This window comes from Neofelis nebulosa, chromosome 16, assembly GCF_028018385.1.
Source record: "Neofelis nebulosa isolate mNeoNeb1 chromosome 16, mNeoNeb1.pri, whole genome shotgun sequence".
NCBI classification, from domain to species: Eukaryota; Metazoa; Chordata; class Mammalia; order Carnivora; family Felidae; genus Neofelis; species Neofelis nebulosa.
This window is the reverse complement of record NC_080797.1, coordinates 61,255,495-61,281,906: the sequence shown is the minus strand read 5'-3', so window position 1 is coordinate 61,281,906 and position 26,412 is coordinate 61,255,495. Positions and strand designations below refer to the sequence as shown.

Genomic DNA, 26,412 nt, shown 5'->3' with positions numbered 1-26,412 from the left:
GTGGCCACGAAGCCGGCCATTTTTTCGGACATGTTCTCTTAAGGCCCCCTCAGGGTGGCTCTGGCTTTCTGCCGACGGCCTGCTCTCTTGCCTTCCGGGTCCCGTCGGCCAGGCTCTCCTTGCTCGCGGGCCCAGGGAGACCACAGAGAAGCGAGTGCTAGGCACACACCTGCCTGGGGACTTCAGACTCCCCTGGCCCTTTCCGGGTGTCCCTCAGCCCTGGTCACATAGCGGTTAGAATGGGGAGGTGCAGGGGCCCAGCGCTGGCAAACCGCCTTGGGTGGGTTGGCTGCTCACTGTTCCTGTCCCGTGACCACCCTCCTTGTTCCCAGGGCGCCGCCGGCACCAGAAACAGGATGAAGAACCAAGTGAGGAGGCAGCCATGATGAGCTCCCAGGCCCAGGGGCCACAGCGGAGACCCTGCAACTGCAAAGCCAGCAGCTCGAGCTTGATTGGGGGCAGTGGGGCCGGCTGGGAGGGCACGGCCTTACTGCACCACGGCAGCTACATCAAGCTGGGGTGCCTGCAGTTTGTGTTCAGCATCACTGAGTTTGCGACCAAACAGCCCAAAGGCGATGCTGGCCTGCTGCAGGATGGGGTCTTGGCCGAGAAGCTGTCTCTCAAGCCCCACCAGGGCCCCGTGCTGCGTTCCAACTCCGTTCCCTAGGACTGGCGGCTACCCCGTCGCCCGCCCGTCCGCCCGACCCGAGACTCCTGCAATGCAAAAATGTACACAAACCAAGCCCGGGGTTTTTTCTATACTCCACCGGAAACCCTCCAACTACAATCTTTGCATGAAATGAAGAAAACCTTTTGACTGTTTTTTAAAAATCCTTTTTCTTTTCTCAAGTTCTAGGGGGCATTTGCACATATATTTGTACTCGACATTTCATGGGAAAGCGGCAGACCCGAGCTGAGGAACAGCGTGGGCAGGGAGGGGAAGGCCGATGGTCTGGACACTTCCTCCAACACCAAACCGTTCCCCACCCGCCTCCTGCTCCCTCCCCCTCGCCCGCCGTTGTAAAATAATCAGAAACTTGTTCTATTTTGTGGCAGTGACAATAGTTTTATATTAAAAGAAAAAAAATACAGTTTTCATACAGCAAAATCTATACAATATCATTGTTTTATTTAATATAAAGATCGCTACCCACCCGACTTCCGTGGTTCCCACCCTCCGAGTTATTTTCCCTTTTCTGCAGCGGTTGCACTACAGGTAGCTACTGTGTATTATGGACAAATGAGAAATGAATTCTTTTTCTGGCTGTCCATCTATTTTATTTCAAATAAGGAAAAGTGTATTTGGATTTTGTGTAAATACATCTAGTGATGACATTTTTTCAATGTTTTTAAAAACTGTACAGTACTACATGTGGTAGAGCGTTTTCTTCAAATTGTCTATTGTAGCAAAGACGTTTTTGTCGTAAACCTGTTTCGTCTCCTTTTTTTGTTCTCTTGCCACTTCTCTCCTGTTCCTCCCACCCCTGGCTCCCTCCTCTCCCCTTCCCCCAACCCCAAGTAGTACCAATGTACATAGTAATTGTAATGTTTTAGACTTTACAGAAACTTTCCTGTATTCTGTATATAAAAAAACAAAAATACTTCAACTTATGTTTTCTGCCTGTCTGTCCTACCTGTCATCACCCTCAGAGGGGGCCCTCCCCAAGATCCTGTTCCCAGTCTCAGTGAACTGGTCTCATTCCAAGACACTCAGACCCCAAGGGAGGTCAGGAGAGCAGAGGTCTTGGAGAAAAGTGAGCCCCAGGTGGATGTGGGAAAATGGAGGGGTCTGGGTGCATCGGGTAGGGCGGGGCTGTTGCCTGGCTTCGCGGGCGACTTGAGAGAAGCATTTGACCTGACCACATACTGCAAGAATCCAAGTGTGTGCAGGTCCCTGCTCCTGTTGACTTCAAAGCCAAGATACTAAAACAGGACCTGTCAGGAGACAGGAGACGTCTGCATTCTGGTCTAAAAGCTTTAGCCTCGGGAGTTCCGGCTGCCTCCGATTGCAGTTGTTTGCTATCGTATTTGATTCATCTCCTCTAGGAGGAGTCTGCACCTGGTTTTTATCCTTTCCCTGTCAGCCTTAGCTGGGCAGGCAGCAATTACTTGTTCGAGTATCACTCGAGTTCCCTCCTCTGTGCATGGCCTTTGCTAGGACTTGGGGGTTGGGCTAGGGAACTTGATGTGAGCAATCAACAGGACAGATACGGCCCCAGCCTCTTGGAGCTTAGAATCTAGTGTGGAGCGGGCTGTCAACTCAAACGTCTCTGGGGAGCATCATGAAGCAAAAGGAGAGATCCGATCCCTAGACCCAGTCGAGCCGCAACTCAACGTGACTACCAAGCATAATAACTTCCCTACAATTGCAGCTTCTCATCGGAAGATGACTCTACTGCGTTACCTTAATCCTAAGGTCCTGGGAACCCTCCCATCGAACCTAGCTCCCATCCTTTTCCTCCTCTCAGACCTGACGTGAGAAACTATCCAGGATGTTTTTCCTGAAGACAGGACACAGGGATCGCCCGTGTGTCTGTCCCACAAGGGTTCAAGGAATTGGTACCGGTTAGCAGGTCAGGACTTTGCCTTGAGGATGGAGTATGCATCCATTTTTTCCATTAATCTTCCATTCCCAGCCTCTTCCTACAGCATCTGCAACTGAACCCCGAATCCCTAGTGCAGCCAAGTAGAACTTCCCCCTGGAATCTGAGGTCTGTCCCTGGCTTCCACCTACCTGCCTTGCTTTGTCTCCACCACTCTGCTCCCCCTGCCCTGATGGGCCTCTTGAACTCTCCAAGGGCAGAAACCTATTGTTCCGCTCAGTATCTCCAAGGCTGACCGTACCATGGGGCACACCACACGTGTGAAACAGTGGGTGCTAAGTTGTAATGGTTTCCTCAGGCAAGTCCTTGTCCTGGCCAGGAATACCCTCACCTGTGCCTCCCTAAGCTGTCACCACCCACCGTGCTGTCAGAGTCACTTCCTCCATTGAATCGGGGAGCTTCTTTACCTATTTCTACCACCTGTGAGGACCATCCCAGAGAAATTTTCTCCTGGAGGTCAGGTAACAGATGTTACATTTCAGTCTCTTCTTGCTTCCCGTGGGAAATGGAGGGGATGGGCGGCAGAGGCGCGGAGATACAGCTAATTAAGGAGTGACTCCTAACAGCCCTGGATGGGCGGTGCCACCCTGGCCACTGTGCCATCTCTCTGGCCTCTATAGGAAGAATAAGGAAGCATTCTAGAAGCTGAGATCTGGAAGTGAGCATAAGGAATTGCAGGACTTGTTTATGGAGGGAGGGCAAGGCATCCAGGGCTGGTCTCTCTCTCAGACATAACAGCATTCATGTGCACACATCCCTCCAGAAGGGAAGGAGTCTGCTTCGCACAGATGACACCCAGAGGGCTCACACACACACACCTTGTGAGCCCCTCCAGCAAGTCCTCAGCTAAGGGGCATGTCCACAAAGGACAGACCCGGAGATGTTCATTCAAGTGCACACACTGGCAGAGACTACAGAGGCATGCACACACCTGGAGGGGCTCTTGGCCCACATGGGCACAAACACGTAAAAGGTACTTAACGCAGGCACACACCTACAGGGTACTTCCTGGGCCTGCAAGTACACACCCACAAGGAGCTCACACACAGAGGATCCAGAGGCACACACACAACCTGAGGGGCAATCCCAGAGCCCGTGGGCACATTACACACTCACAGAGTCATTCACACACTCAGAGTGGGTGGATTCATGTACATAGCCAGGGTGCCCCTGCACACGATCACACATCTGGAAGGAGCTCACGCAGGCACACACCTAGAGGGCGCTGCCAGGGCCCCAAAGCACACGCGCACCTAGGTGTTCCACAAGCACACACCCAGAGGACGTAGACGCATGCCTAGGGGGCGCTCGCACGGCCCACGCTCCCACGCACGCACACACACCCCTGCCCTGCCTCCCACCCGCCTCCGCCTCTGCCTCCGCCTTGTGGGAGGCTCGAGCCGGTGCGAGGCGGTTCGGCAGCCGCCGGACGGGCTCCGATCCAGGGTGGTGCGGGGCCTGTGCGGGAGCCCGGAGGCGCGGCCGGCATGGAGGCGCTGCTGCTGGGCGCGGGGTTGCTGCTGGGCGCCTACGTGCTTGTCTATTACAACCTCGTGAAGGCCCCGCCCTGCGGTGGCATAGCCAGCCTGCGCGGCCGCACGGCTGTGGTCACGGGTGAGTGCCGGAGGCCGGGCGCGCTGGTGGCGGGGAGGCCGGGCGGCGGGGTCAGCGGCCCGTCCGCCTCGGCTCAGCTACCGCCCGCCCACCGCAGGCGCCAACAGCGGCATCGGGAAGATGACGGCGCTGGAGCTGGCGCGCCGGGGAGCGCGCGTGGTGCTGGCCTGCCGGAGCCGGGAACGTGGTGAGGCGGCGGCCTTCGACCTCCGCCAGGTGAGGGGGAGAGGGTGAGCAACAAACGAACACACCCGGACACGGAGGGGGTGGACAGAGCGGCTTCCTCAACTCTGGTCGTTAAGTGCAGAAAAGAGGGTCTGCTGGTGCTCTGGCCACACAGGGAAGGGACACCAGACGAAAGCTAGGAAGTGGGCTTTTTGAAGGAAGTAATTGCTGTTCCTAAGATGTTTAAGGATCGGTAAGAGTTACACTAATGAAAGACAGTAGGGAAGGGAACAGCAGAGGGAACAGCATATGCAAAGGCCCTGAGGCAAGAGAGCTGATTTGATTTAGGGGGGAAAAAAAACTGAAAGAAAAGATCTATTGAGTCTGTATGGAGCGCGAAATATGGAAGAAAGAGGCAAAATGAAGAGGCTGGAGCCCCTGAGCCAGGGCTAGGTTCTGGAGGCACTTCTAGATCCTATTGAAGAACTCGGATTTTATAGGATGAGCAGTGGAGATACAGTGAAGCATTGGATCTGTCAGAATAGCAGCGTGTGGACTCAGTGGGGTATGGACTGTCAGAATAGCATTTTGAAATGAAACCCTCGGTGGCTATCGGAGCCTGGACTGGAGAGGACAGGAGTGGATGAGGGGAGACCAATGAGAAGTCTGTTGCAGATTTTAGGATAAGCAATAATGGGAAGAGGGAATGATAATAATAACAGCAAGTACTACCTACACAGTGCTGACTGGGTGCCAGGCACTGTTCTAAGCGTTTTACATTATATTAACTCACTGAATCCTCACAACTCCATGAAATAGGTATTACCTTAGTCCCATTATTCAGGGAGAAACCTGAGCCCCAGAGAGGTTAATGTCACACTCTATCTAATAAAAGGCAATGTCAAAATTTGCATCCAGAGTCCACATACTTGTCCACTACATTCTAATGCACAGGGGCAGATCTTAGTCAAAGTAGGGGGTGGACTCTCACAATTTGGTACCTGGGGAGAGGGAAGAGGAGAGAGGTGCCTGGTGACAAGCCCAGCCCTTGCTGCCCCACAGGAGAGTGGGAACAATGAGGTCATCTTCATGGCCTTGGACTTGGCCAGTCTGGCCTCCGTGCGGGCCTTTGCTACTGCCTTCCTGAGCTCTGAGCCACGGCTGGACATCCTCATCCACAATGCCGGTGAGGGGCAGCAGGTTCTGCAGGGGGGCAGAGGGTGGGCAACCGTCCCCTCCAGCCAGGCCTTACCAAGGGGCAGTGGATGTATGGAAAGGGTGCCCCCTACCGCTGTCTCACAAACGGGGACACTGAGGCCTTCGGGGATCCCTCTGGAGCAGTTGCTCATATCTAGCCCCCGCCCCAGGGATCAGTTCCTGTGGCCGGACCCACGAGCCATTTAACCTGCTGCTGCGAGTGAACCACATTGGCCCCTTCTTGCTGACACATCTACTGCTGCCGCGGCTGAAGACATGCGCCCCCAGTCGCGTGGTGGTGGTATCCTCAGCCGCCCACCGGCGAGGGCACCTTGACTTCACACGCCTGGACCGCCCAGTGGTGGGCTGGCAGCAGGAGCTGCGGGCATATGCCGACAGTAAGCTGGCCAACGTGTTATTTGCCAGGGAGCTCGCCACTCAGCTTGAGGGTACTGGTGTCACCTGCTATGCGGCCCACCCAGGTAAGGCCTGGCTTTCTGACTGCTCTGCTTTGCTTTGATTCCCCCTCTCCCGTCCTCAACCCATCCTGTGCTCCCTTAGCCTCTCATTGAGCCACAGAAGCTCAGAACAGGAAGGAAGCATGGTACAAGGAGAGACCTATTCCTTGCTGATCTTGGAAGGAGGCTCTCCTTGTCTGGGTTCTTCCTCTCACACCACTAATTCAGATGCTGACTCCTGGGTAGGGAATGGCAATGAATAAAACCCAGGTTCTCACCCCAAGAACCCATCCATATGACTGAACTCAGCATACGATGATGGTGATGATGATGATGATGATGATGATGATGATGATGATAGCTGATAATTATTCATTCGTTCAAAAAGCATTTACTGAGTACCTACTATGTACCAGGCATTAATCTTGGTGCTGGGAATAGAGCAGTGAACTTAAAACAAAGACCCTTTCCTTATAGAATTTACATTCTAGTTTGGGGAGGGGGAGGACTGCTAATAAATAAATATTTACAATGACAGGTGATGATAAAGTGCCATGGGAAAGATAAAGCACAGTGACGGGGATATGAAATGACGGGAGGTGCTGCTTTTTCTGCGGCAGGCAAGGAAGAGGTATCACTGAAAAGGTGACATTTGAGTAGAGGCCTGAAGGAGATGAACCAACCATGTGGCTTTCAGGGGAGAAGAGTATAAAGAACAGACTGATAGCAAGTGCAAAGGCCCTGAGGCAGAAGTGCCTGGTGTGCTTGAGAAAGACCAAGAAGCCCCATGTGGCTGGAACAAAGTGAGAGGAGGAGAGTGACAAGAGATGAGGTATAGAGATGGGCTGGGTCATCCAGGGTCTAGAAGTCCACTGAAGTTCTAGAAGTTCAGCTTTTAGTCTGAGTGACTTCACTGATGAATAAAACCCATCTCTGCCTTACAGAACAGATCACAGGATAACAAGATCTGTCCTACGCATTTTACCATACTGCATTTTATTTTATTTTTTATTTTTTCAGAGAGAGCGTACAAGCAGGGGAGAGGGGCAGAGGGAGAAAGGGAGAGAATCTTAAGTAGGCTCCACGCTCGGCACAGAGCCTGATGCAGGGCTTGATGCCACGACCCTGGGATCATGACCTAAGCCAAAATCAAGAGGTGGACACTCAACCAACTAAGCCACCCGGAAACCCCTACCATACTACATTTTAGATGGTCTTTGCCTAAGGCTCACTTTATTTAATTTATTAATTAACTATTAATTTATTAATTAACTTATTTAATTTATTAATTAACTATTTAATTATAATAGTGACAGTAATCATCACAACTAACATTTATCAAGCTTTTATTACACTCCACATCTCTAATGTCCAAAACAGTGGCTGGTCTACCATAGGTGTTAGTTAATATATGTTTGCTGGCTAAACAAAGGAGCGGGACTTGAGCTAGGAAAAAAGATGTCTCCTCAGGCAGGGGACACAGCATGAAGAAACTGGGGCATGAGGAGGTACAGGAGTTTAGATGGAGAGGAGGAAGCTTGCTGTTGAAATGAGTGAGGTCACCCTGTGGGGGTCCTGAATGCCCACCAAATACTCTCCTGGTTTCCCTGGAACTGGACTCCATTCCCCACTCCCTTGTAGCCTCATTCTTATTGCTCTTCTCCTGGGTCCTCACCCACTCCTGCCTTTCTTCCCGTCCACAGGGCCTGTGAACTCAGAGCTATTCCTGCGCCACGTTCCTGGATGGCTGAGCCCACTTCTGCGCCCACTGGCTTGGCTGGTGCTGCGGACGCCAAGAGGGGGTGCCCAGACACCCCTGTACTGCGCTCTACAGGAGGGCATTGAACCTCTCAGTGGTAGATATTTTGCCAATTGCCATGTAGAGGAGGTGCCCCCAGCCGCCCGGGATGATCGTGCGGCCCACCGGCTGTGGGAGGCCAGTAAAAGGCTGGCAGGGCTCGGGCCTGGCCAGGATGCCGAACCTGACGAAGACCCCCAGCCTGAGGACCCAGGGACCCCATCTTCCCGGAGCAGCCCCCTCTCTGAGGAGCCCACAGTTTCTGAACCCCATGCCATCCCTCACAATTCACCAGACTTGTCTAAGGTCACACACCGAATTCAGGTTAAAACTGAACCTGAGCCCTAAATCTCCTAATCCCCAGGCTGGGGTACTTTCCATGGCACTTGGTGGCCCTTGAAAACCTGAACTGCATGCCAGGCCATGCCTTGGGCACTGAGGGGTTTGCAGGTTTTACCCCCATGGTTCCTTTCTGGAGCTTCAAGTTGTGTTCTTCTGAGCGGCTCTTTTCCTGGGGGAAGGAAATCATGGGCGATGATTTCTTCCTGAGAATAACAATAATCCCAGATTGAGAGGTGAGGGTGGGGGCGTGATTAATGTGCCAGACATTGCTTCTCAAGAATTTGAATTCCATGTTTCTGGTCCCCACTCTGGATGATGCTGATCGGCTCTGGATGAGGACGTGGGGGGTTGTGATTTGATGCACTGCCAACACGGAGATTTACTGAACTTGGGCCCGTTGCAACCACGTAGCCAGGTAGTTAAGTGACCCCCATTTGCAGAGGCGGGATTAGGCTGCATTGGTAACGGACTCGCCCAAGGTCTCCCCGCGGGTAAGAGCAGGAGCGGCGGGACTCCAGGGCCCCCGGCGGTAAGGTGGGGGCGGGGAGGTGAGGCAGGGCCGGGCGGTCGTTATGCAGGCGGCCGGGGGGAGGGGAGGGGGGGGGGGCGCCTTCCCGGGCGCTGTGGAGCTGGGGCCTTGGGAAATGAAGCGCGTCGACTGCCGCCTCTCGCCCGCCGGCCCCGCCCTCCGCCGCTACACTTCCGGTGGGGCTGCGACCGCGGAGGGGCGCGGGCGGGCGCGCGGGCGGCCGCTGGGGGTGGCGGGATAGGCTGGGCGCGGCCGGCGGTGCGGGTGGTGCGGGCCGTGCCGTACAGGTCTCTGCGTTCCCCACGGGCCCTCCGTCCCACCGGCGCCATGGGCAATTGCCACACGGTGGGGCCCAACGAGGCGCTGGTGGTTTCAGGTGAGAGGGCGGCGAGGGGGTTGGGTCTGGGGCGCCGGGGCGGAGAGGGTTGGGACGCGGGCTGTGCCCGCGAAGGTGGGTGAAGAGGGGCGCGGGGGTGGGTGCGGGGCTGGGGAGCTAGCGGGGACGGGCTAGGCCGGGGAGGGGCTCAGAGGGCGGAGGGCAGTGCGGAAGGTGGGGGCGCGGGTGTTGGGCCCGAGAACCTTACAGGAGGGGACCCCATTCTCACACTTGCGGTGTTCCGAGCCCTCGAGACTCTCCCTCCCACTGCGTGTTTTCCCGTGTTTATTCCCTCCTGTCTCCGCCTCCTCCTTGGGCACGGTCTCCTCCCCTCTACTCCACTGTGGCCTAGGGGGTCCCGAACTGAGGCCGTGGGGAGGGGACCCGTGGTTCCCAGAACGTAGCGGTTTGGCTGGATTCCAGGGCCCGGCCCTTGGGGTGGGTCTTGAGGCTTTGGAGGGCAGGTGCCTGCCTGGGGATGGGGCCCTGGGACGGGGATCCTTTTGTTCCCGTTAATTCTGAGCGGGTTAGGGCTTGCTGGGGTTTACTGGCACTGCCCACCCCCGGAGATGCGGGTGCGGCCTCTACAGGTTGAGAAACCGGGTTCTGGGCTGTGTCGCCGCGGTTGCAAAATGCTACAGACTCCAGAATTTCTGGGAGCTTAGGTGGGGCTTGACTGCTGTGCTGGGGAAGGGAGAGGTATCTTTGCCTTAAGGCTGCTTTTTAAATTGTGTATTTGGGTATCTTGAGAGGTGGCTGAAGCCTTTCAAGCCACCGGTTTGTGCAACCCCTGGCTGGCTCACAGGTGCTGGGAAGGGTGGTTTCCTGACAGCTTGGAGGCCTGTGGCTGCAGGAATCCTTCAGGTCTTACTTCCTACTATCAATGTCAATTTCCAGCCTGTGTGCAGAGTTGTTAGGGCTGGCTACAGAAGTGGGTAGCAGAGGGTGAGCTAGACCAGGGTTTGTAGCTGCCCCTTGGGGAGGTGTGATGAATCCATTGGGAACTTTTACCCCAGAACATGGCCTCTGGCTCGGTTTGGATCTCAAAATCAGTCTCTCCACTGGGACAGGAAATGCTCGCCCTCCCTGATCAGGACCCTCCTACTCTTGTAGGGAAGAGCAGACAAGACCAGAGGTGGCCTTGGGATTTAGGAGGGAGACCCCCAGAGAGCACTGAGGCCAGACTTGCACCTGTCTCCCGGACCCCAGTCCTAAAAAAGACTTTTAGAACCTGAAAATCTGCATGGCACTTTCTCTGGTAGACTTTTCTTTCCGGAAGTCCAGACCCTGAGCTGAGGAGACAAAAGCTCCAATCCTGTCCCTGTGGAGAGACTAAGGGGTGAGAGGAGCACCTGAGTTAGGCTGCTCTGTACCTTCCACTTGCCGGAAATCTGGTCCTCTGGCCAGAGGCCAATGCAGTGGCCTCCCTCCCCTGTTTTAGGAGGGAGCGGAGGCCGTGCCGAGAATTGAGGGCACTGTAGTCAAGGAAGGGTAGGAGAGAAGAGGGAGGGATAAGGCTCAGGATAACAGAACCTGGGGATTTGAGCCGATCAGACGGATAGAGATGCAGCTCTCCCTCACAGAACTCCCAGCAGAGCAGAGCAGAGCAACCACTCCCGGCCCTGCCCCCCACCTGGTTACTTAAGCCTGCATCTAGGTCTGGAGGCATCACAGTCAGCCCAATTTGAGAAGGATGCCGTTCTCAAGGATGATCTCCTGGTCATCTTCTGCACCTGAAAAGGCTGGAGGATTTTCCTGGTTGTCTAACCTCCCTTCTTCATTCTGTAATATCAAACCTTTTTGTGTCTCTCTCTCTCTCTCTCTCTCTCTCTCTCTCTCCCTCTCCCTCTCTCCTTTTAGCAATTTTAAAGGGGGAATCCAAACACCATACATCTTTCTCTCATCTCTACAATAGGTCAGAGGTTCTTAACCCGGAGTCCGTGGGTAGAATTTAGAGGTCTGTGCGTTTGGATGGGGGAAAGACATGCTCCCAACCTTGTCACTAACCTTAATTGAAAGTTAGCCTTTCTTCGGATTATAAATGTCAGCCACAATCCATGATAGCATTAGCAGGTATTTTCCTACCATACTGCCATTGTAGCAGGTACCTTTGAAGTCATTTACACTCTCACTGAATTCTGCTTCTGAAACTATCGCTACACTGTATGTTAACCAACTTGGATTTAAATAAAATTTCTTTAAAAAGTGAGTAGTTTTAGCATCCCTAAATTCTACTCCTGAAACCGTTACTACACTATATGTTAACTTAGATTTAAAAAAAAAAAAATTATTTACGCTCATCAGTACTTGAAGTTTAGCTAGTTATTAACCACTTGATTTTATTATTTAATGTGTTACTATTTCACACCTATTACTATGTATTACATGTCACACATTTGGTGGTTTTAATAATTTGATAACTTTCAGTATAATTGTTTCTTATGTATTTTATGCATTTATCAGCATTCCGGCATTGCTGGACTACTAACAGGGCTGTGGCTCAAAAGAGGCTAAATCCCCCTTGTCTTCTGGAGTAGTGGGAAGAAGGTAGAAGAGAGGCAGGAAGGGAGCAGAATATTCCCGAGAAGGTAGAGGGATGGACTGGGTCTGGAGGGGCTAAGAGTGGGGCAGAGGTTGGCATGTGATTCTTCAGCTTGGATAAGGACAGGGCAAAGGCAAGTAAGTTGAGTTAGAAAAAGTGAGATAAAATTAGAAGAAACTTCCAGGTGTGAAGAGAGTGAAAGCTAGGGACGTCAAGGAAGGGGCACCTGAGTGTCCTCTCTTGGGTGTGGTGCTCAGGCTCAGTGTGACCAGGAATCTGGGAGGGAGATGCCTTTCAGGGCAGGAAGCTGCTGGGGGTGGGGCAGGCTGGCAGTACGAGCTTCCTGTTGTTGCTACCCCTGGGAACTTGGCCATCTTGCCCTTGGCCAAGGCCCAGCTTCGGCTGTGGCCGCCTGCTCTCAAGGTCAAAGAATAAGTTAAAGGTAAAGGGTGGACACCCCCTTCCCCCACGCGATCCCACCCCACCTCTACTGCTTCCACCCCCAGCACAGTGAGAAGTGCCCTGGAGCCCGCTGGAGGCCCCAGCCCTCACCAGGCCCAAAGTGAAACAAGCTGTGATTTTTTGACCCTTTCAGTTTCTCCAGATCCCGAGATGGCTTAGGTTTCAGGTTGACTGCTTGTCCTTAGAGGCCTCCCTTACCCCACTTCCCAGAGCAGAGAAGCCTACGCTAGCTTCCCTTGAGCAACAGCCTTGTGGACAGTTATTTCCCCCCCCAGAGAAACAGGCCTCTTTCCACCCCTACTCACACTGCGGGGCTGCGCCTTACTCCCTGGACTTCTGGCTCGGCTCCTTGCACACTGTGCACAGAGGCAGGCCCAGGAAACTGGGTTGGCTCTCGGGGAGCAGTCTCGGACACCAGTTCTTTAAGGTGACAGGCTTTCTGCACTAGTGAGGTCTTTGTCCTTCGCCTCCACCTGTCCAAAACTTGTCTCCAGTTCCCTGTTCTCTGTGTTGTCTCTGGTTCTGTTGTTGACTTCACCACCCACTCAAACCTGTACTCTGGAGGTGCACCCATGTGGTAGCCAATAGCCACTTTAAATTAAATTAGAGGAGAGCCTGGGTGGTTCAGTCAGTTAGATGTCCAACTCTTGATTTCGGCTTGGGTTGTGATCTTGCGGTTCATGAGATCGTGCCCTGAGTCTGGCTTTCTGCTGACAGAGCGGACTCTGCTTGGGATTCTCTCTCCCTCTCTTTCTTCCCCTCTCCAATGTGTATGTGCATTCTCTCTCTCAAAATAAATAAACTTAAAAAAAAATTTTTTTATTAGAAATTCAGTTCCTCGGTTGTACCAGCCACATTTCCAGTCCTCAGTAAGCACATGTGGCTAGTGGCTGCCATATTGCACAGTGCAGCCATCGAACACTTCCACCCTCACAGTTCTCTTGGACAAGACTGCTCTAGAAGTTACTCCATGACATCAGCCACCATGTCTTGCCTAAGTCACTGCAAGAGGCTTCTACCCAATCTCCTTGGCCACCCCACCCCCTTCTTCCACCTTGTGCAAAGTGGTGTTTCTAAAAGGCAAATGTAATTTTGTTGCTCCTCACCTTAAATCCTTGTGTGACCAGCCCCCCGTACCCCCCCCCCCCGCCCGCCATCACACACACATACACACACACACACACCCAGCTCTTTGGCCTGATACCTGAGACACTCTATGATCTGGCCTCTGCCCCTCTACCCTGCTTGTACCCCGCTGTGGGTCCTCAGAGGCACCGTAACTCAACTACATGAAACTACCCCTGACCCTTGACCTTTGGAGGCACACACCCTAAGGCTTTCCTGGAAACTGAAGTCTGTGAATACAGAAATGATGATACCCACTGGCTTTTTCCCAAATCCCATTTCCTTTGAATCATCTGTTTCCTGCACATTTTTCTGCACTGCCAGGAAACTGCCCCTCTAGCTTTTACTAAAGTTTTCTTGAACTCGGTGAATAATTTTGGTATTATCAGTTCACAACAAGAATTTCAGGAATTGGTTCTTCTCACTTCTGCATAGACATTATGCCAGCATGCTGGACATGTCTACAGCTGGATCCGAGTTGGGGCCCGATTCAACATTCTGTTTAGCTGATATAGTTTTCAGGAACCACTTCCTTAAAAAAAAAATTTTTTTTTTTTTTTTTTTTACATTTGTTTATTTTTGAGAGACAGAGAGAGACAGAATACAAGCGGGGGAGGGGCAGAGAAAGAATGAGACACAGAATCTGAAGCAGGCTCCAGGCTCCGAGCAGTCAGCACAGAGCCTGACACGAGGCTCAAACCCATGAACTGTGAGATCATGACCTGAGCCAAAGTCGGACGCGTAACCAACCGAGCCACTCAGGCGCCCCATAAGAACGAACCACTTCCTTTTCAGGCCTTTTCTCTTTGTCTCCACTTCTGCCACTGGTACCACCGGTTGGCCTTTGTTTTGAGGCCTTGCCTTCCCCATTCACTCCCATAAGAAGTACACAGTCACTCTGAAGCCCTGGAAGTAGAGAACCAACCTTACTGAGATGTGTCTGCTGGGCATGAGCAAGGATCCCATCTTGGCTCCAAGACACCTCGCTCCCTTCAGCCTCCCGGGGCCCCCCCGCCCCCCCTGTGCCCTGCACCCCTTCTTGTTCTGCACACTCCCTGGTACATGGTATTACAATTATCTCAGGAAAAGTTCCCACCTCCTTCAAGGTAGAAATTGTAGGGGCGCCTGGGCGGCTCAGTGGGTTAAGCATCCAGCTTCAGCTCAGGTCATGATCTCACGGTTCATGAGTTCAAGCCTCACGTCGGGCTCTGTGCCCACAGCTCAGAGCCTGGAGCATGCTTTGGATTCTGTGTCTCCTTCTCTGCCCCTCCCCCACTCGTGCTCTGTCTCTCTCTCTCAAAAATAAATTAACATTAAAAAAAGATAAGAATTATAAATTAAAAAAAAAAGATAGGAATTGTATCTTCATCTCTTTATTCCTAGCACAGAAACAGTCTACTTGTTTGCTGAATGAATGGTTAAATGAAAGATGAAGCTTTTCCTGCTCACTCCTGCCCACTGACTTCTGTTCTCTGAAAGTACTTACATTCGGAACCACTCATTGGATAGCCTTCTTTCTATGCAAGTTGTCTACCAAATTGTCTGTCTCCCTTTTTTTTTTTTTATTTAAAAATTTTTAATGTTTATTTATTTTGGGGAGAGATCGAGAGCAGTTGGGGGAAGGGCAGAGAGAGAGGGAAAAGCAGGCTCCAGACTCTGAGCTGTCAGCACAGAGCCCAATGCAGGGCTGGAACTCACGAATTGCGAGATCATGATCTGAGCTGAAATCAGAGGCTTAACCGATGGAGCCACCCAGGCACCCCTGTCTGTCTCTCATTTCTGTGTAAGCTCAGCACCCAACAGTGGGGCTTGTCAACTGTCAGAGTGAGTAAAGGCCCAGAGTTGCTGTTGGAGGGATGGGGGGTAGACAAACCCAAGAACTGACTGACCAGCAGTGGTTTGCTTTGCTCTCCAGGGGGCTGTTGTGGTTCTGACTATAAACAGTACGTGTTTGGCGGCTGGGCCTGGGCCTGGTGGTGTATCTCCGACACTCAGAGGTAAGGGCCCAGGGGCTGGGGCACCTGGCATCCTGGTGGGCAAGGGAGAAAAGGGTTTCCAGCCTTCCCCGCTTCACCCCCTGGTCAGCTAGAGCATCCTCCCTTGCCACATTCCCATGCTGGGGGCCTCCTAAGAAGCAGGTGAGATGGGTTGCACAGGGACACAGGGGGTCTGTCTGCGGGCACCTTCTCCTTAGTGGGTATGCTTTTTCCACTGGAGACGTCACTTCTGTCCCAGAGAATCCAGGGTCATGCCCAAGCAGAATCCTGACTCCCTGAGCCTAACTCAGTTATTCTCGAAGCCCTATTCCCTGTGGAGAGGAAGGGCCGAAGAGACCCACACACGCCCTCACCCGTGCAGGCCTGGACAGTGTAGGCAGGGCTAAAGGGCAGAGAATGACGGATGCACATTGTGAAGGGCTCCATGATAGCCTCAGCTTACCGACAGGGGGTGGGGATCTAAGGAACTGGTGCCGGGCTGGGCAAAACAGGTCTGGACCTCCTCAGTCAGTCTGGAAAGACTCACCAGAGGAAGGGACATTGCAGCCCCCCAGAGGGCCCACCATCCGGCTCTCCCTGGGGCTCCCCCAGAACGCTCAGCGGGACCAGACTTGGCCTGGGCCTCTCCTGGCTCCCTCACTGCCTACCCACAAGGAGAAGAGGTGTGCCAGCCACTTTTCCACCGTCACCCCCTTCCTGACTATGCCCAGATCCTTCCAGGCCAGGACCCACGCAACAGAGAGGGGAAGTGATGGTCACCCCGGAGGGAAAACAGCAGCGATTGCAGTGGAAATCCCCCTCTGGCCCAGCCCCCCCAGTCAGCAGAGAGAGGCCCTCCGTGGCTGCGCCGAGCTCTACGCTTGAGACTCCAGGGGGACTGAGGGTGTTGGCCAGGGTCAGGGCCATGGGGAAGCAGGTCACCTTTTTAACTTCACTGATTTCTCGTAACCCCCTCTGCTCTCCCCTCACTTTGTTCTGCCCGAGTTGAGGAATCCTGGGGGACTCTCCTGGCTCAAGGCCAAAAGTGTCCGAGAGTAACCAGTACTGATCACAACTTCTCAGGAGGACACGAGGCCCTCCTGAGTGGGCCAGTGGCCTGTCGGAAGCCACGGGGTGCCCTCTCCAGAGGTACTGTCACCCCACCCCACATGCCTTGCAGTCCTGGGATGACCGAGTAAGTCGTCCAGACACTGCGGTACAGCCAGTCCTGGAGAGTTTGCAACTTTACCCAGAGACTTGTCCCACGCAGGCATCCACTGCTAGGGTGACACGCCTGCATCCCTTTCTCTACGTTCTTGGCACCCCCTCCTGCTTTTTGCTCCAGGCAGCAGAGCCCCAGGACAGGAGAGCCAAGCTTCTCTGACAGTACGTTTGGAAGTAAGGAGTAGAGGGCCTTGTACGTCATCCTGGGAAACTGACCTCACACACCCAGGCTTAGCATTCTCCCTATGGTGCCACTTGCTGGGTGGTCTAAGCCTCGAGCCCGCCCCTTCCTGGGCTCTGTGTCCAAGGGCAGTCCCTTCCCCGACCCCTAGCCTACCTGAAGGACGTCTCTACAAGCTGGGGCTTCTGTTTCCCTAGGCCGGCAGGAAGAGCCCCTCAGGTCAGAGTAGAGGCTTCTAACCCAGCCTGGATTCTAGCCTCCCCTTCGAGATACTTTCCGCACACCGCCCTCCAGGTCCCCCGCCTCCGTTGTCAGCCGTTCTTCGCCAGGCTCGATGAAGCCCTGCCTGCTGCACTTTGCCGCCACATCCTGTGCTGTCCTGAGGCCCTGATGTGGCAGCTCTCTCTCCCTTACCTGAGTGAATCCTCCACCTCTGGCATCTGAGCTGCAGCCTCCTGTCTTCCCTCCTTCCTCCCCTCCCTCCCTCCCTCTCTCCTATCTCCCTCTCTCCTCCTTCCCCAGAAGAGAGCTTAGTGGGTTCCTGTCTGAGTCCTCTCAGGCCGAGGAGTGCCAGTGTCAGGGGCTCAAATGAAGGCAACCTTTCCACATCTGCACGGCCAGAGCCCCCCGGGCTGGCACGGTGCTGGGTGAGGCGGGGCTCCCATCCCCCACCCCCATCCCCCAGTCTGCCTGCCTCTGCTCCTTCAGCTTCTGCCACCGTCCTCCCTTCTTCTGGTTGAAGGAAAGTGTCCACGCTGTCAGCATCCCGGCTTCTGCCTGGCCTGCCACCCTGCACACACTCGCACACACGTGCTGCACGAGGGAGGCCCAGCTAGGGTGGCCTAAACAGCTTCAAGACGCTTCATTTTGTTTGCCATGACTCTCTTTGCCTCTGCCCAACTTTGGAAATCCCAAAGTGAATTACCCCGTCACCTCCCAGTTGTCCCTGTGAATATTGTGGGAGGGACACACTTTCTCCTCCAGCCTTCCTTGACACCTAGCCCCCCAAATCAGAAAATCCAAGGTTTTCTTTGGGCTTTCCTGGCCCTAAATTGCCTACTTAGTGATATGTAACACAAACCCAAGCAGGATTTGGTATTTGCTGTGGTTCATTAATCCCCAGAGTGGCCTCTTCTGTCCAATTTCTGGAAACACAGGCTTGCCTGTGTTTGGAGAGTAGAGCTGACACTAAGTCTCCCAGACTCTCCTGCCAGGAGTCTGCCAGGAGTTTCCTGGGAAAGTGAGGTGGTGGGCAACGCAGGTGCCCTGTGCACAGGCCTCCCGACCTCAGGTCGTAGGCTTTTTCCCCAGCCCAGCCGCTCCTCCTTAGAGGGGTATGGGAAAAGAGACCCAGAGGCCTCAGGCCAGCAAGGGGCCTTCCTCTGTCCCCCTACAACCCTAGGCTGAGCTGCCAGTAGAGGGCTAAATTACTAAGAGCAACCCCGCCCTGCCCCAGGCATCCGGCATCGTTGCTTGTCTGGTAACCACTGTGTGTGTTTGCTGTGTCCCCTCCTACCCCCTCCTTTCCCTACCTCTCCCTCCCCCTGGCTGCTCCTCAGACTGTCTCTGGAGGTTATGACCATCCTGTGTCGCTGTGAGAATATTGAGACGTCGGAGGGGGTCCCGCTATTCGTAACAGGGGTTGCACAGGTAATAACCCACCTGCTTCCTCCTCTGTGTCTAACCTTCTCTCTTCCTGCCCAGCGGGGCCTGGCAGGCAGGAGCCAGATGGACTCCCCTCCGAAAATGTGCCTCCCTCCCCTCTGTTCCCACCTGTGCTGCTGTGGGTGCCAGGATGGACCCCTAGAGATCCCCAGCTCCTTTGCCCTCACTGACTGGGGCTGCTAGTGGGGAAAGAGCAAAGGATTCTGGAACCCCTCCCAGGTCTGCTAGTGAATGTCCTGGGATGCCAAGGGGTAAGTTGAGGCAGGAGACACAGGCCCCTGTGTGCCAGAACTCGGCTGTCTGGACAGGAAGTGTTCAGTCCCAACCACTCCAGGTCCTGCGGAGCCCGTTGCCAGCCTCCCGTCCATGCTGACACCCCAGTGTCGAGCCCTAGCCCTCCTTCTCACAAGGCCAGAAAATGGGTCCCATGAAAAGTTCTGTTCCTCAGGCTCCTCCGACCTCCTTGACAGGCATCAGCAAAATGAGCCTTGGCCATTCCCTGCTCCTAATTTTTGTTGAGAAGGCTTTGAGAAAATCTCTTGTCACTAAGATTTTAGTTTCCCTGTGTGTGAAGTAGGGGAATCATGTCCTCTACGTGTTCTGTAGGGATATTGGAAAGGCAAGTAAAACAACATGAGGGCTTTTTGAGATTTTTGGAAAAGAAGTGCTAGAAAAACCTAAGCTTTTATTATTAATCCGGTCTCTGTGTGTGTGTGTGCGCACACATGGGTGTGTGGTATTTTTAAAGTTCATTTATTTTATTTGAAAAAAAATTTTTAATGTTTATTTTTGAGAGAGAGAGACAGACAGACAGAGCATGAGCGGGGGTGGAGCAGAGAGAGAGGGAGACACGGAATCAGAAGCAGGCTCCAGGCTCCGAGCTGTCAGCACAGAGCCCAATGCGGGGCTCGAACCCGCTGACTGTGAGATCATGACCTGAGCCAAAGTCAGACGCTCAACCGACTGAGCCATCCAGGCACCCCAAGTTCATTTATTTATTTTGAGAGAATGTGAGAGAGCAAGCAGAGGAGGGGCAGAGAGAGGGGGAAAAGAGAATCCTAAGCAGGCTCCACGCTATCAGTGCAGAGCCCAACACAGGGCTGGATCCCACCAACTGTGAGATCGTGACCTGAGCCGAAATCCAAGAGCTGACCGCCCAACCAACTGAGCCACCCAGGTGCTCCCCAGTCTCACTTTGAAAAGCAAGTGGCCCGATGTCTCGCTCTTCACTGCCATGCAGCTGTAGCCAATGAAACCCATTCCTGAGCCAGGGTGTTCGGTAACTCCCAGCACTTTCTTTGTAATATGCAGGTGGTCATCTTCATTGCTTCCCTCAGCAGCTCCCTGTTGAGCGCCTTCCCAGTTCCAGGCACTGCGGTGAGCATCAGAAAGCCCCTGCCCCCTCAGAGCCTGCATGCTGGGCGCCCAGACCGGAAGGGCCCAAACACCATCTTACCAATCCCCTTACCTTGCTGGAAATTGCCCTTCCGGCTTCTCAGGCACAACCCCGCACCACCTCTCCCTTCCTCACCCAGCCTGCCGGCTCTAACGGGGAAGGGGACTGTCCCCACCTTACCCACTCCTTGTAGCCGTGTGCAGGCAGGCTTCGGCACGGAGGCCTGACAAACTCAGAGCACTTTGTGTGGAACCAGTAGGGTCCCAGCCTCCCTCGACACCCTTGGCTAAAGAAACCCCGCTCTGCCTCCAAACTGCTACTGACTTGAGACAACTGCAGATACCTATGTCCCTTTTAAGCTGGGTGATGTGGACCCTGGAGATTGTCTGGGCCAGGAAGCCCTCGTGTGACCTCAGCCCCGGTTCCCCACTTGAGCCACCTGGGCCCAACCCCAGAGGGTAGGCTTCAAGTCCAGCCTGTTGCCAGGTGAAGGGACCGGGCAGGATTCCCCTGGCCAGGCGCAGACGCAGGGTCACCTCTGTCTCGGCCCGGCAGCGGGCATACTCCTAATACGCCAGGCTAGTAGGCAGGGCTCTCCGGGCAGCCTCCCGGGGTGCCTTGGGGACAGGTGAAGGCCCCTGGGAACGTTCAGATGGCACCCGTGGATGACCCACACAGCCCAGCCCGGAGTACCAGCGCTTACGTGTTTTTCCCAGGACACATATACACACACACACACATACACACACACACACACACAGCTACACCTGGACTGTCCGCACTGGCCCAGACCGCCCACAACCACTGCTCTACTTCCTTTCCCTACTCTGCAGGCCAGGCTCATCTGAGCAGACATGTGTGCCGTGGGCAGAACACTTACACTGCTTCCCCCGGAGCCACCCACACCCATGCTGCTCTGCCTTCCCACCCATCTCCCCACAGACTCCTGACTACGACCCCTCAAAGCGCCCACCCCACCCTCTGCAGCAGGACCCCTGGCCTGTCCCAGTCGGAGCAGTGAGGTATTGGACTCTCCCCACACCCCAGGCCCTGGGCCCCCAGACCCATGCCCCTGTTTTGCATTTCTTGGCAGGATTTCCCTAGAGATTATGACGTTGCAGCCCCGCTGCGAGGACGTAGAGACGGCCGAGGGGGTAGCTTTAACTGTGACGGGTGTCGCCCAGGTATAGTAACCCAGCAGCCCCACGCATGTCCGTTGAGCTGCCTCGTCCCTGTGCCGGGGTTTGGGGGGAGGAGGAGAGGACGGCAGCCAGGGGCAGTCTCCCTCCAGTGCCCCTTCCCCTGCCCCCCTTCCAAGAGAGGGTCATCGTCACCGGAATGTGCTCACTCGGCCTCTTGGCCACTCAGTAGGACTAACAGACACCCCTTCTCTCCTCAGCGGGCTCGCAAGAGACAGAACCAGTGCTGAGGGCTCCTGGCTCACTAACCCCACCCCATTCTTTGCAGGTGTTGGAAGTGCCACGCCCCAGAATCCAGGCCTTCCCTGTTCCCTGGGGAGGGGGCTAAAGGGGACCAGAGGGGAGGCCACGTGAGGCAGAGGAGTTGTCGGAGGCTGCTTTATGTTCCCAGCTCGGGGCCAGGGTGAGGGGCTTCCTGCTCCAGTCCAGTTCTCAACGTCACAGGGCAGCAAGGTGCAACCATGCTATAGGCTCCTGGTGAGGGGGTGGTTGGCTTAATACCTCAGGTATGAAAGGCAGGTGGATACCCACCCTCGGTGGCATCCCCCTGGACCTGTCTCCTGCCCTGTCCAGGCTCTCTTCCCTAGTCTGTGTATCTGTGTCCCTATCACTCATTTTCCTTTTTGCCCTCTCTGCCCCTCAGCCTGCAGGTCTCCCACCTGTGGGGAGACTGCATGGGAGGAATTGGCTAACGAGGGAATAGTGAGTGGGCTGAGGGTGGGGAGATGAGCCCCAAATGCCCAGCAGAGAGGCCGTGTCAGGGCCCGAGGCTGCCAGTGAAGATAAAAATTGTCAGTGTAAGAATTCCATGTGTGCTCTCCCCACCAGAGGCCTCAGACAGACTCTGTCCCCTCCTGGCCCCTAGGCCTCCGGGTCTGAGAAAAGAGGGGAGGGGCACAGCCACCATCCTCCACATCTCTGGGTCTGGGGACTCCATCTGCCCCCCTCCAGCCTGGTTCAGGCGCCTCTGTGACTACTGGCAGGTGAAGATCATGACGGAGAAGGAGCTCCTGGCAGTGGCCTGCGAGCAGTTTCTGGGCAAGAACGTGCAGGACATCAAGAACGTCGTCCTGCAGACCCTGGAGGGACACCTGCGCTCCATCCTTGGTAAGGCCCTGCCCCTCCCAGGGACCCCTCTGCTGCCTTTGAGGAACCTCGCAGGCTCTCCAAGCCAAGGCCAGGGAGGGGCGTGGGGCAGGGCAGGGAGGTCTGTCAGTCCCACCAAGGTTTCCTTTCCAAACTTCCGGTGACTTGAGGCAAAGGGGAGGGCATTGGGATGGGGAGGTGAGGGGCCGCCAGTCTGGCCAGGCTCCTGGTGTTGCTTGAGACACTTTTCCTCATCCAGCCTGGACTCTGCAAGAGGAGGCTCAGTGTTAAATACTGTGAAGAAGAAACCCCGGGAAGACCCAGCTCAGACTGCACTACGTGGGCATGCAGTCAGACTGCTGCTTGTATGCCTCGTCCCTTCTGCGGTGGGCTGGGCCCCCAGGGAACCAGCCCATGATCCCTCTGTTCCCAGGGACCCTCACCGTGGAGCAGATTTATCAGGACCGGGACCAGTTTGCCAAGCTGGTGCGGGAGGTGGCGGCCCCTGATGTCGGCCGCATGGGCATCGAGATCCTCAGCTTCACCATCAAGGTGCAGTGCGATAGGAAGGCTGCAGCCCCCCACGTCCCCCTGGGAGGGGGGTGTTGGCAGGAGGGGCACCTCTGTACCTATGACTCTTCCCAAGGATGACTCCCCCTTCCCTCCCAGGACGTGTATGACAAAGTGGACTATCTAAGCTCCTTGGGCAAGACACAGACTGCCGTGGTACAGAGAGATGCCGATATTGGGGTGGCCGAGGCCGAGCGAGACGCAGGCATCCGGGTACGTGGGCTTTCCTTCCTGCCCCCAGGGCCAGGGATCTCGGGGGGGTGGGACCATGGTAGGTTGAGGGAACCCTCAGCACCTGCCCCTCCTGCTGCCAGGAAGCCGAGTGCAAGAAGGAGATGCTGGATGTGAAGTTCATGGCAGACACCAAGATCGCCGACTCCAAGCGAGCCTTCGAGCTACAGAAGTCAGCTTTCAGTGAGGAGGTCAACATCAAGGTGAGGAGCCGTAGGGCATCCCAGGTTGGGGCTCAGGGCTCGGGACCTGGCAGCCAGCCTCTGACGTGCTGCCCTTCTTCCTGCCGCAGACAGCTGAGGCCCAGCTGGCCTATGAGCTGCAAGGAGCCCGTGAGCAGCAGAAGATCCGGCAGGAAGAGGTTGAGATTGAGGTTGTACAGCGCAAGAAGCAGATCGCAGTGGAGGCACAGGAGATCCTGCGCACAGATAAGGAGCTCATTGCCACAGTGCGCTGTCCTGCCGAAGCTGAGGCCCACCGCATACAGCAGATCGCCGAGGGTGAAAAGTGAGCGCCCCTGGCTGAGGGGGGGACTAGTCAGGCTCCTCTCCCATCCACCTCTCCAGCCCCAGCGTGGAAGCCGCCTCTCCCAGCACCTGCTGACTGAGGTGGGGGTGTGCCGCCTTCCCAGTGGGATTGCTGTTGGGAAGGCTGAACTAGATAAAGGAGACCCGAGGGCCCGGTATGGTACTTGGCACAGCGGGCATCCTGGCCAGTCCCTGGCTAGTCTCTCCCATTTGCATCTGGCAGCTGGTGGCCTCTCTCTGCCAGAGCCTGAAGAAGGCACCTCCCTCCTTAGGTCCCCAACCCCTGACACCCGGCAGAGCAGAGGGCTTGAGGGTTTGCTGGCCCCCAGGCAAGGCTTGAGGGCACCCTGGCACTTCGCACTGATGCTGCCTGGCCTGAACTCCTGCAGGGTGAAGCAGGTCCTCTTAGCACAGGCGGAGGCTGAGAAGATCCGCAAAATCGGGGAGGCGGAGGCAGCAGTCATCGAGGCGATGGGCAAGGCAGAAGCTGAGCGGATGAAGCTCAAGGCTGAGGCCTACCAGAAATATGGGGATGCAGCCAAGATGGCCTTGGTGCTGGAGGCCCTGCCCCAGGTGAGGCCTTTGCCCCGGGGTGGATCCGGCTGGGCCTTGTCAGGAACACAGCGACGGGCTGGCTAGAAACATTAAATGTGAGAGTGCTCGGCGGGGGGGGGGGGGGGTGGGGGGGGGGGTGGCAGGAACCCTGCAACAGGCACAGGCCCATCCCTGGCCCACTGGGTCTCACTGACCGTGGCTTGCAAATAAGAGCCACCCAAGCTGGGGTGGGGTTTAGGCGAGGTGGAGAAAGGAAGGGGAGATGCTGGACGGGGCAGGGCAGGAGGACAGAGCGCACCAAACCGAGCCCTCCCCCCACCTCCCCCACCTAGATTGCTGCCAAAATCGCCGCCCCGCTGACCAAAGTCGATGAGATTGTGGTCCTCAGTGGGGACAACAGCAAAGTGACGTCGGAGGTAAACCGACTGCTGGCCGAGCTGCCGGCCTCTGTGCACGCCCTCACAGGCATGGACCTCTCTAAGGTGAGTGCTGGCCGCCTGCGGGTGGGGCAGTCACGGGCCGCAGAGCCGAGGCCTCACGGCGCCTCCCTTCCTTGCAGATACCCCTGATCAAGAAGGCCACCGGCGCACAGGCGTGAGGCTCCCAAAGGCCTACACCCGTCAGCAGCCGCCCGCCTCTCCCTCCAGCACCCGTTTTCCTACCACAGCGACAACGGGAACGCTACGGACTCTGGTGCCTTATTTTGTAGGGACCAGAAGTGCTGCGTGTTCAGGCCTTCTGTGGCTGTCTTCCCTTCTGTCCTGTCTCTAGCTGTCTCCTTCCTCTTCTCCCCCCACACCTTCACTTTCACTGCCACTTTCATCTTGTGGGTCTCTTCCACCCTCCTCTCCCTGTACGTCTCCTCCTTTGTCTGTCTTTTTCTGTCCCTCTCTGCTCCCACCCTCTACACACATCATGTAGTTTAAGCTAAAGATGTGTATTATAATCACTGTCTGTCTCGGGGGGCAGTAGCCCTGCTGCTCCTCAGAATCCTGGTGCCTTGAAGTTCTCTGTGCATCTGTCCATCCTCCCCGTGGCCCTTGCCAAAATTCGGCATGGGTGCGGAGGGTCTGGGTAGGATGGCCGCCCTCCCTTCTCTTGGCTTGGTCTTCCCAGCCCTAAACCCGACCCCAGGAAGTCCCCAGCCTCACCCGCTCCAGACCCCCTCGGCCTAGCCGGGCACTGCCCTACTTCAGCCTCCCCCAGCCCCAGGCCTGCTCTCCTACCTTAACCTCTCTCTCTCTACCCAGGGGCAGAGGCAAGGCCTCCTGCCTATAGCAGCTCCCTCAGTTTACTACTGCCTTAGGAGGCCCCTGCTTGTGCTCAGGGAAGTCCCCTTCGTGGACATGTCCCTACTAGGTGGAGTGGGGCTTGGTCCCAACTCTGCTAAACTCTTTTGGGATCAGGGTCTAGCCCCACTGGGGACTAGAAGGTGTGTAGACCGTCTTCCTGCTAGGGCTGTGCTGTCCTGGGTATCGGGCCAGCCCCTTCCAGTGGGCAGGGCTGTGCCAACCCTATACAGAGTTGAGTGCTGTAGACTGGCCAGACTCTTATCATATCCCCCGTGCCATCTTTCCTTCTGGCCAGAGTGATAGGGTTCCAGCCATGGGGAAGCAGCCCAGTCCTCTGTCTTCTTGCTCTAGTGGAGACAGAAGAGCCCGGGGCCCAAGCATCCTGGCAGGGATGCTGTGGGTGTCCAGAGGTCCCAGTGTCCCACTTCTGGCTCTGCCCCAGCCTGTGTAGCTGTTCCTGCATGTGGATGCTGCATGTCTGGTCTGGGGCTTGGATGCTGCACTGCCCCATTGCCTGTCCCTTCTGGTAAAATAAAGATCTGTTATGCCTATGCCCTGTATCGTCTCTTCTGTGAGAGTGGAGACCAGGAAGCAAGAACTAACCAGGTCCCCTGCCCACATGCGCATTCAGCCTCACGGTTACACTTTGTCTGTTCTTCCCCATGGTAGCCACTGGAGGGCATCAGCACACTGGCCTTGCCCCCAGCAGCATCCTGGGGCAGGCTGGCCATTGGCCCAGGTGCTGTGTCCAGATCTGAGCCTTGGGAGACCTGGCTCCATTGCAGGCAGAAGATGGAAGGGGCTGCCGGGCTCATCTCCCCACTGTGTCCATCCTGAGCCTCAATCAGTACTAGAGCCCGTTTCTCAGGCGTTAAGAACGTGAACTCTGGAATCAGACTGCGTGGGTTTAAGTTTTAGCCCTATTGTTACCACCTGTGTGATCTTGAGCAATTATCTTCATCTCTCTGGGCTTTAGTATTTTTCTTTTTCTTTTTTTTTTTTTAATTTTTTTTTAACGTTTATTTATTTTTGAGACAGAGAGAGACAGAGCATGAACAGGGGAGGGTCAGAGAGGGAGGGAGACACAGAATCCGAAACAGGCTCCAGGCTCTGAGCTGTCAGCACGGAGCCTGATGCGGGGCTCAAATTCACGAATTGTGAGATCATGACCTGAGCCAACATCAAGAGTCAGACGCCTAACTGACAGTCATCTAGGCATCCCTAGACCCACATGTGTTTTGTGACAGAAGTGGCAATGCAGAGCTATGGGAAAGGACAGTCTTTTCAATGAAAGATACT

The 26,412-nt window shown here is 55.2% G+C and overlaps 3 protein-coding genes across 12 annotated transcripts in view; all 3 read left to right on the top strand.

Annotated features, from left to right (window-relative positions):
* PHF12 (PHD finger protein 12) overlaps window positions 1–1,607 on the top strand; it is a 41,860-nt gene extending 40,253 nt beyond the window's left edge. For all 4 annotated transcript variants that reach the window (XM_058704247.1, XM_058704246.1, XM_058704248.1 and 1 more), the window contains exon 15: window positions 333–1,607. In XM_058704247.1, the coding sequence (XP_058560230.1) occupies window positions 333–667 (335 nt within the window). In that variant the 3' untranslated portion in view covers window positions 668–1,607. The remainder of the gene's footprint in view (window positions 1–332) is intronic.
* Window positions 1,608–3,926: 2,319 nt separating this feature from the next.
* DHRS13 (dehydrogenase/reductase 13) lies at window positions 3,927–8,569 on the top strand. Of its 2 annotated transcripts, none has more exons than XM_058704261.1 (5): window positions 3,927–4,217; window positions 4,315–4,433; window positions 5,445–5,568; window positions 5,738–6,061; window positions 7,741–8,569. In XM_058704261.1, exons 1-5 carry the CDS (start codon window positions 4,091–4,093, stop codon window positions 8,181–8,183), a joined length of 1,137 nt encoding a protein of 378 aa, XP_058560244.1. In that variant the 5' UTR covers window positions 3,927–4,090; the 3' UTR covers window positions 8,184–8,569. The 2 variants fall into 2 exon arrangements, with proteins under 2 accessions (XP_058560244.1, XP_058560245.1); XM_058704262.1 differs by having other exon boundaries at window positions 3,932–4,217; window positions 5,750–6,061.
* Window positions 8,570–8,835: 266 nt separating this feature from the next.
* FLOT2 (flotillin 2) lies at window positions 8,836–25,664 on the top strand. Of its 6 annotated transcripts, none has more exons than XM_058704256.1 (11): window positions 8,836–9,082; window positions 15,127–15,208; window positions 18,152–18,242; window positions 21,836–21,959; window positions 22,372–22,490; window positions 22,608–22,721; window positions 22,823–22,942; window positions 23,032–23,246; window positions 23,656–23,839; window positions 24,154–24,303; window positions 24,381–25,664. In XM_058704256.1, the coding sequence occupies exons 1-11, from the start codon at window positions 9,034–9,036 to the stop codon at window positions 24,417–24,419; spliced, it is 1,287 nt and encodes a 428-aa protein (XP_058560239.1). In that variant the 5' UTR covers window positions 8,836–9,033; the 3' UTR covers window positions 24,420–25,664. The 6 variants fall into 6 exon arrangements, with proteins under 6 accessions (XP_058560239.1, XP_058560238.1, XP_058560243.1 ...); XM_058704255.1 differs by lacking the exon at window positions 18,152–18,242 and adding an exon at window positions 20,747–20,837 and having other exon boundaries at window positions 8,846–9,082; XM_058704258.1 differs by lacking the exons at window positions 8,836–9,082; window positions 15,127–15,208 and adding an exon at window positions 20,747–20,837 and having other exon boundaries at window positions 18,184–18,242.
* Window positions 25,665–26,412: the final 748 nt, after the last annotated feature.

Excerpts from the sequence above, each read along its gene's own strand:
- DHRS13 (XM_058704261.1), top strand. The coding sequence starts at position 4,091 with ATGGAGGCGCTGCTGCTGGGCGCGGGGTTGCTGCTGGGCGCCTACGTG. Across the intron at positions 4,218-4,314 it reads CCGCACGGCTGTGGTCACGG|GCGCCAACAGCGGCATCGGG; the intron begins GTGAGTGCCGGA and ends CGCCCACCGCAG. Across the intron at positions 5,569-5,737 it reads CATCCTCATCCACAATGCCG|CCCCCGCCCCAGGGATCAGT; the intron begins GTGAGGGGCAGC and ends GCTCATATCTAG.
- FLOT2 (XM_058704256.1), top strand. The coding sequence starts at position 9,034 with ATGGGCAATTGCCACACGGTGGGGCCCAACGAGGCGCTGGTGGTTTCA. Across the intron at positions 9,083-15,126 it reads CGAGGCGCTGGTGGTTTCAG|GGGGCTGTTGTGGTTCTGAC; the intron begins GTGAGAGGGCGG and ends TTTGCTCTCCAG. Across the intron at positions 23,247-23,655 it reads CAGATCGCCGAGGGTGAAAA|GGTGAAGCAGGTCCTCTTAG; the intron begins GTGAGCGCCCCT and ends GAACTCCTGCAG.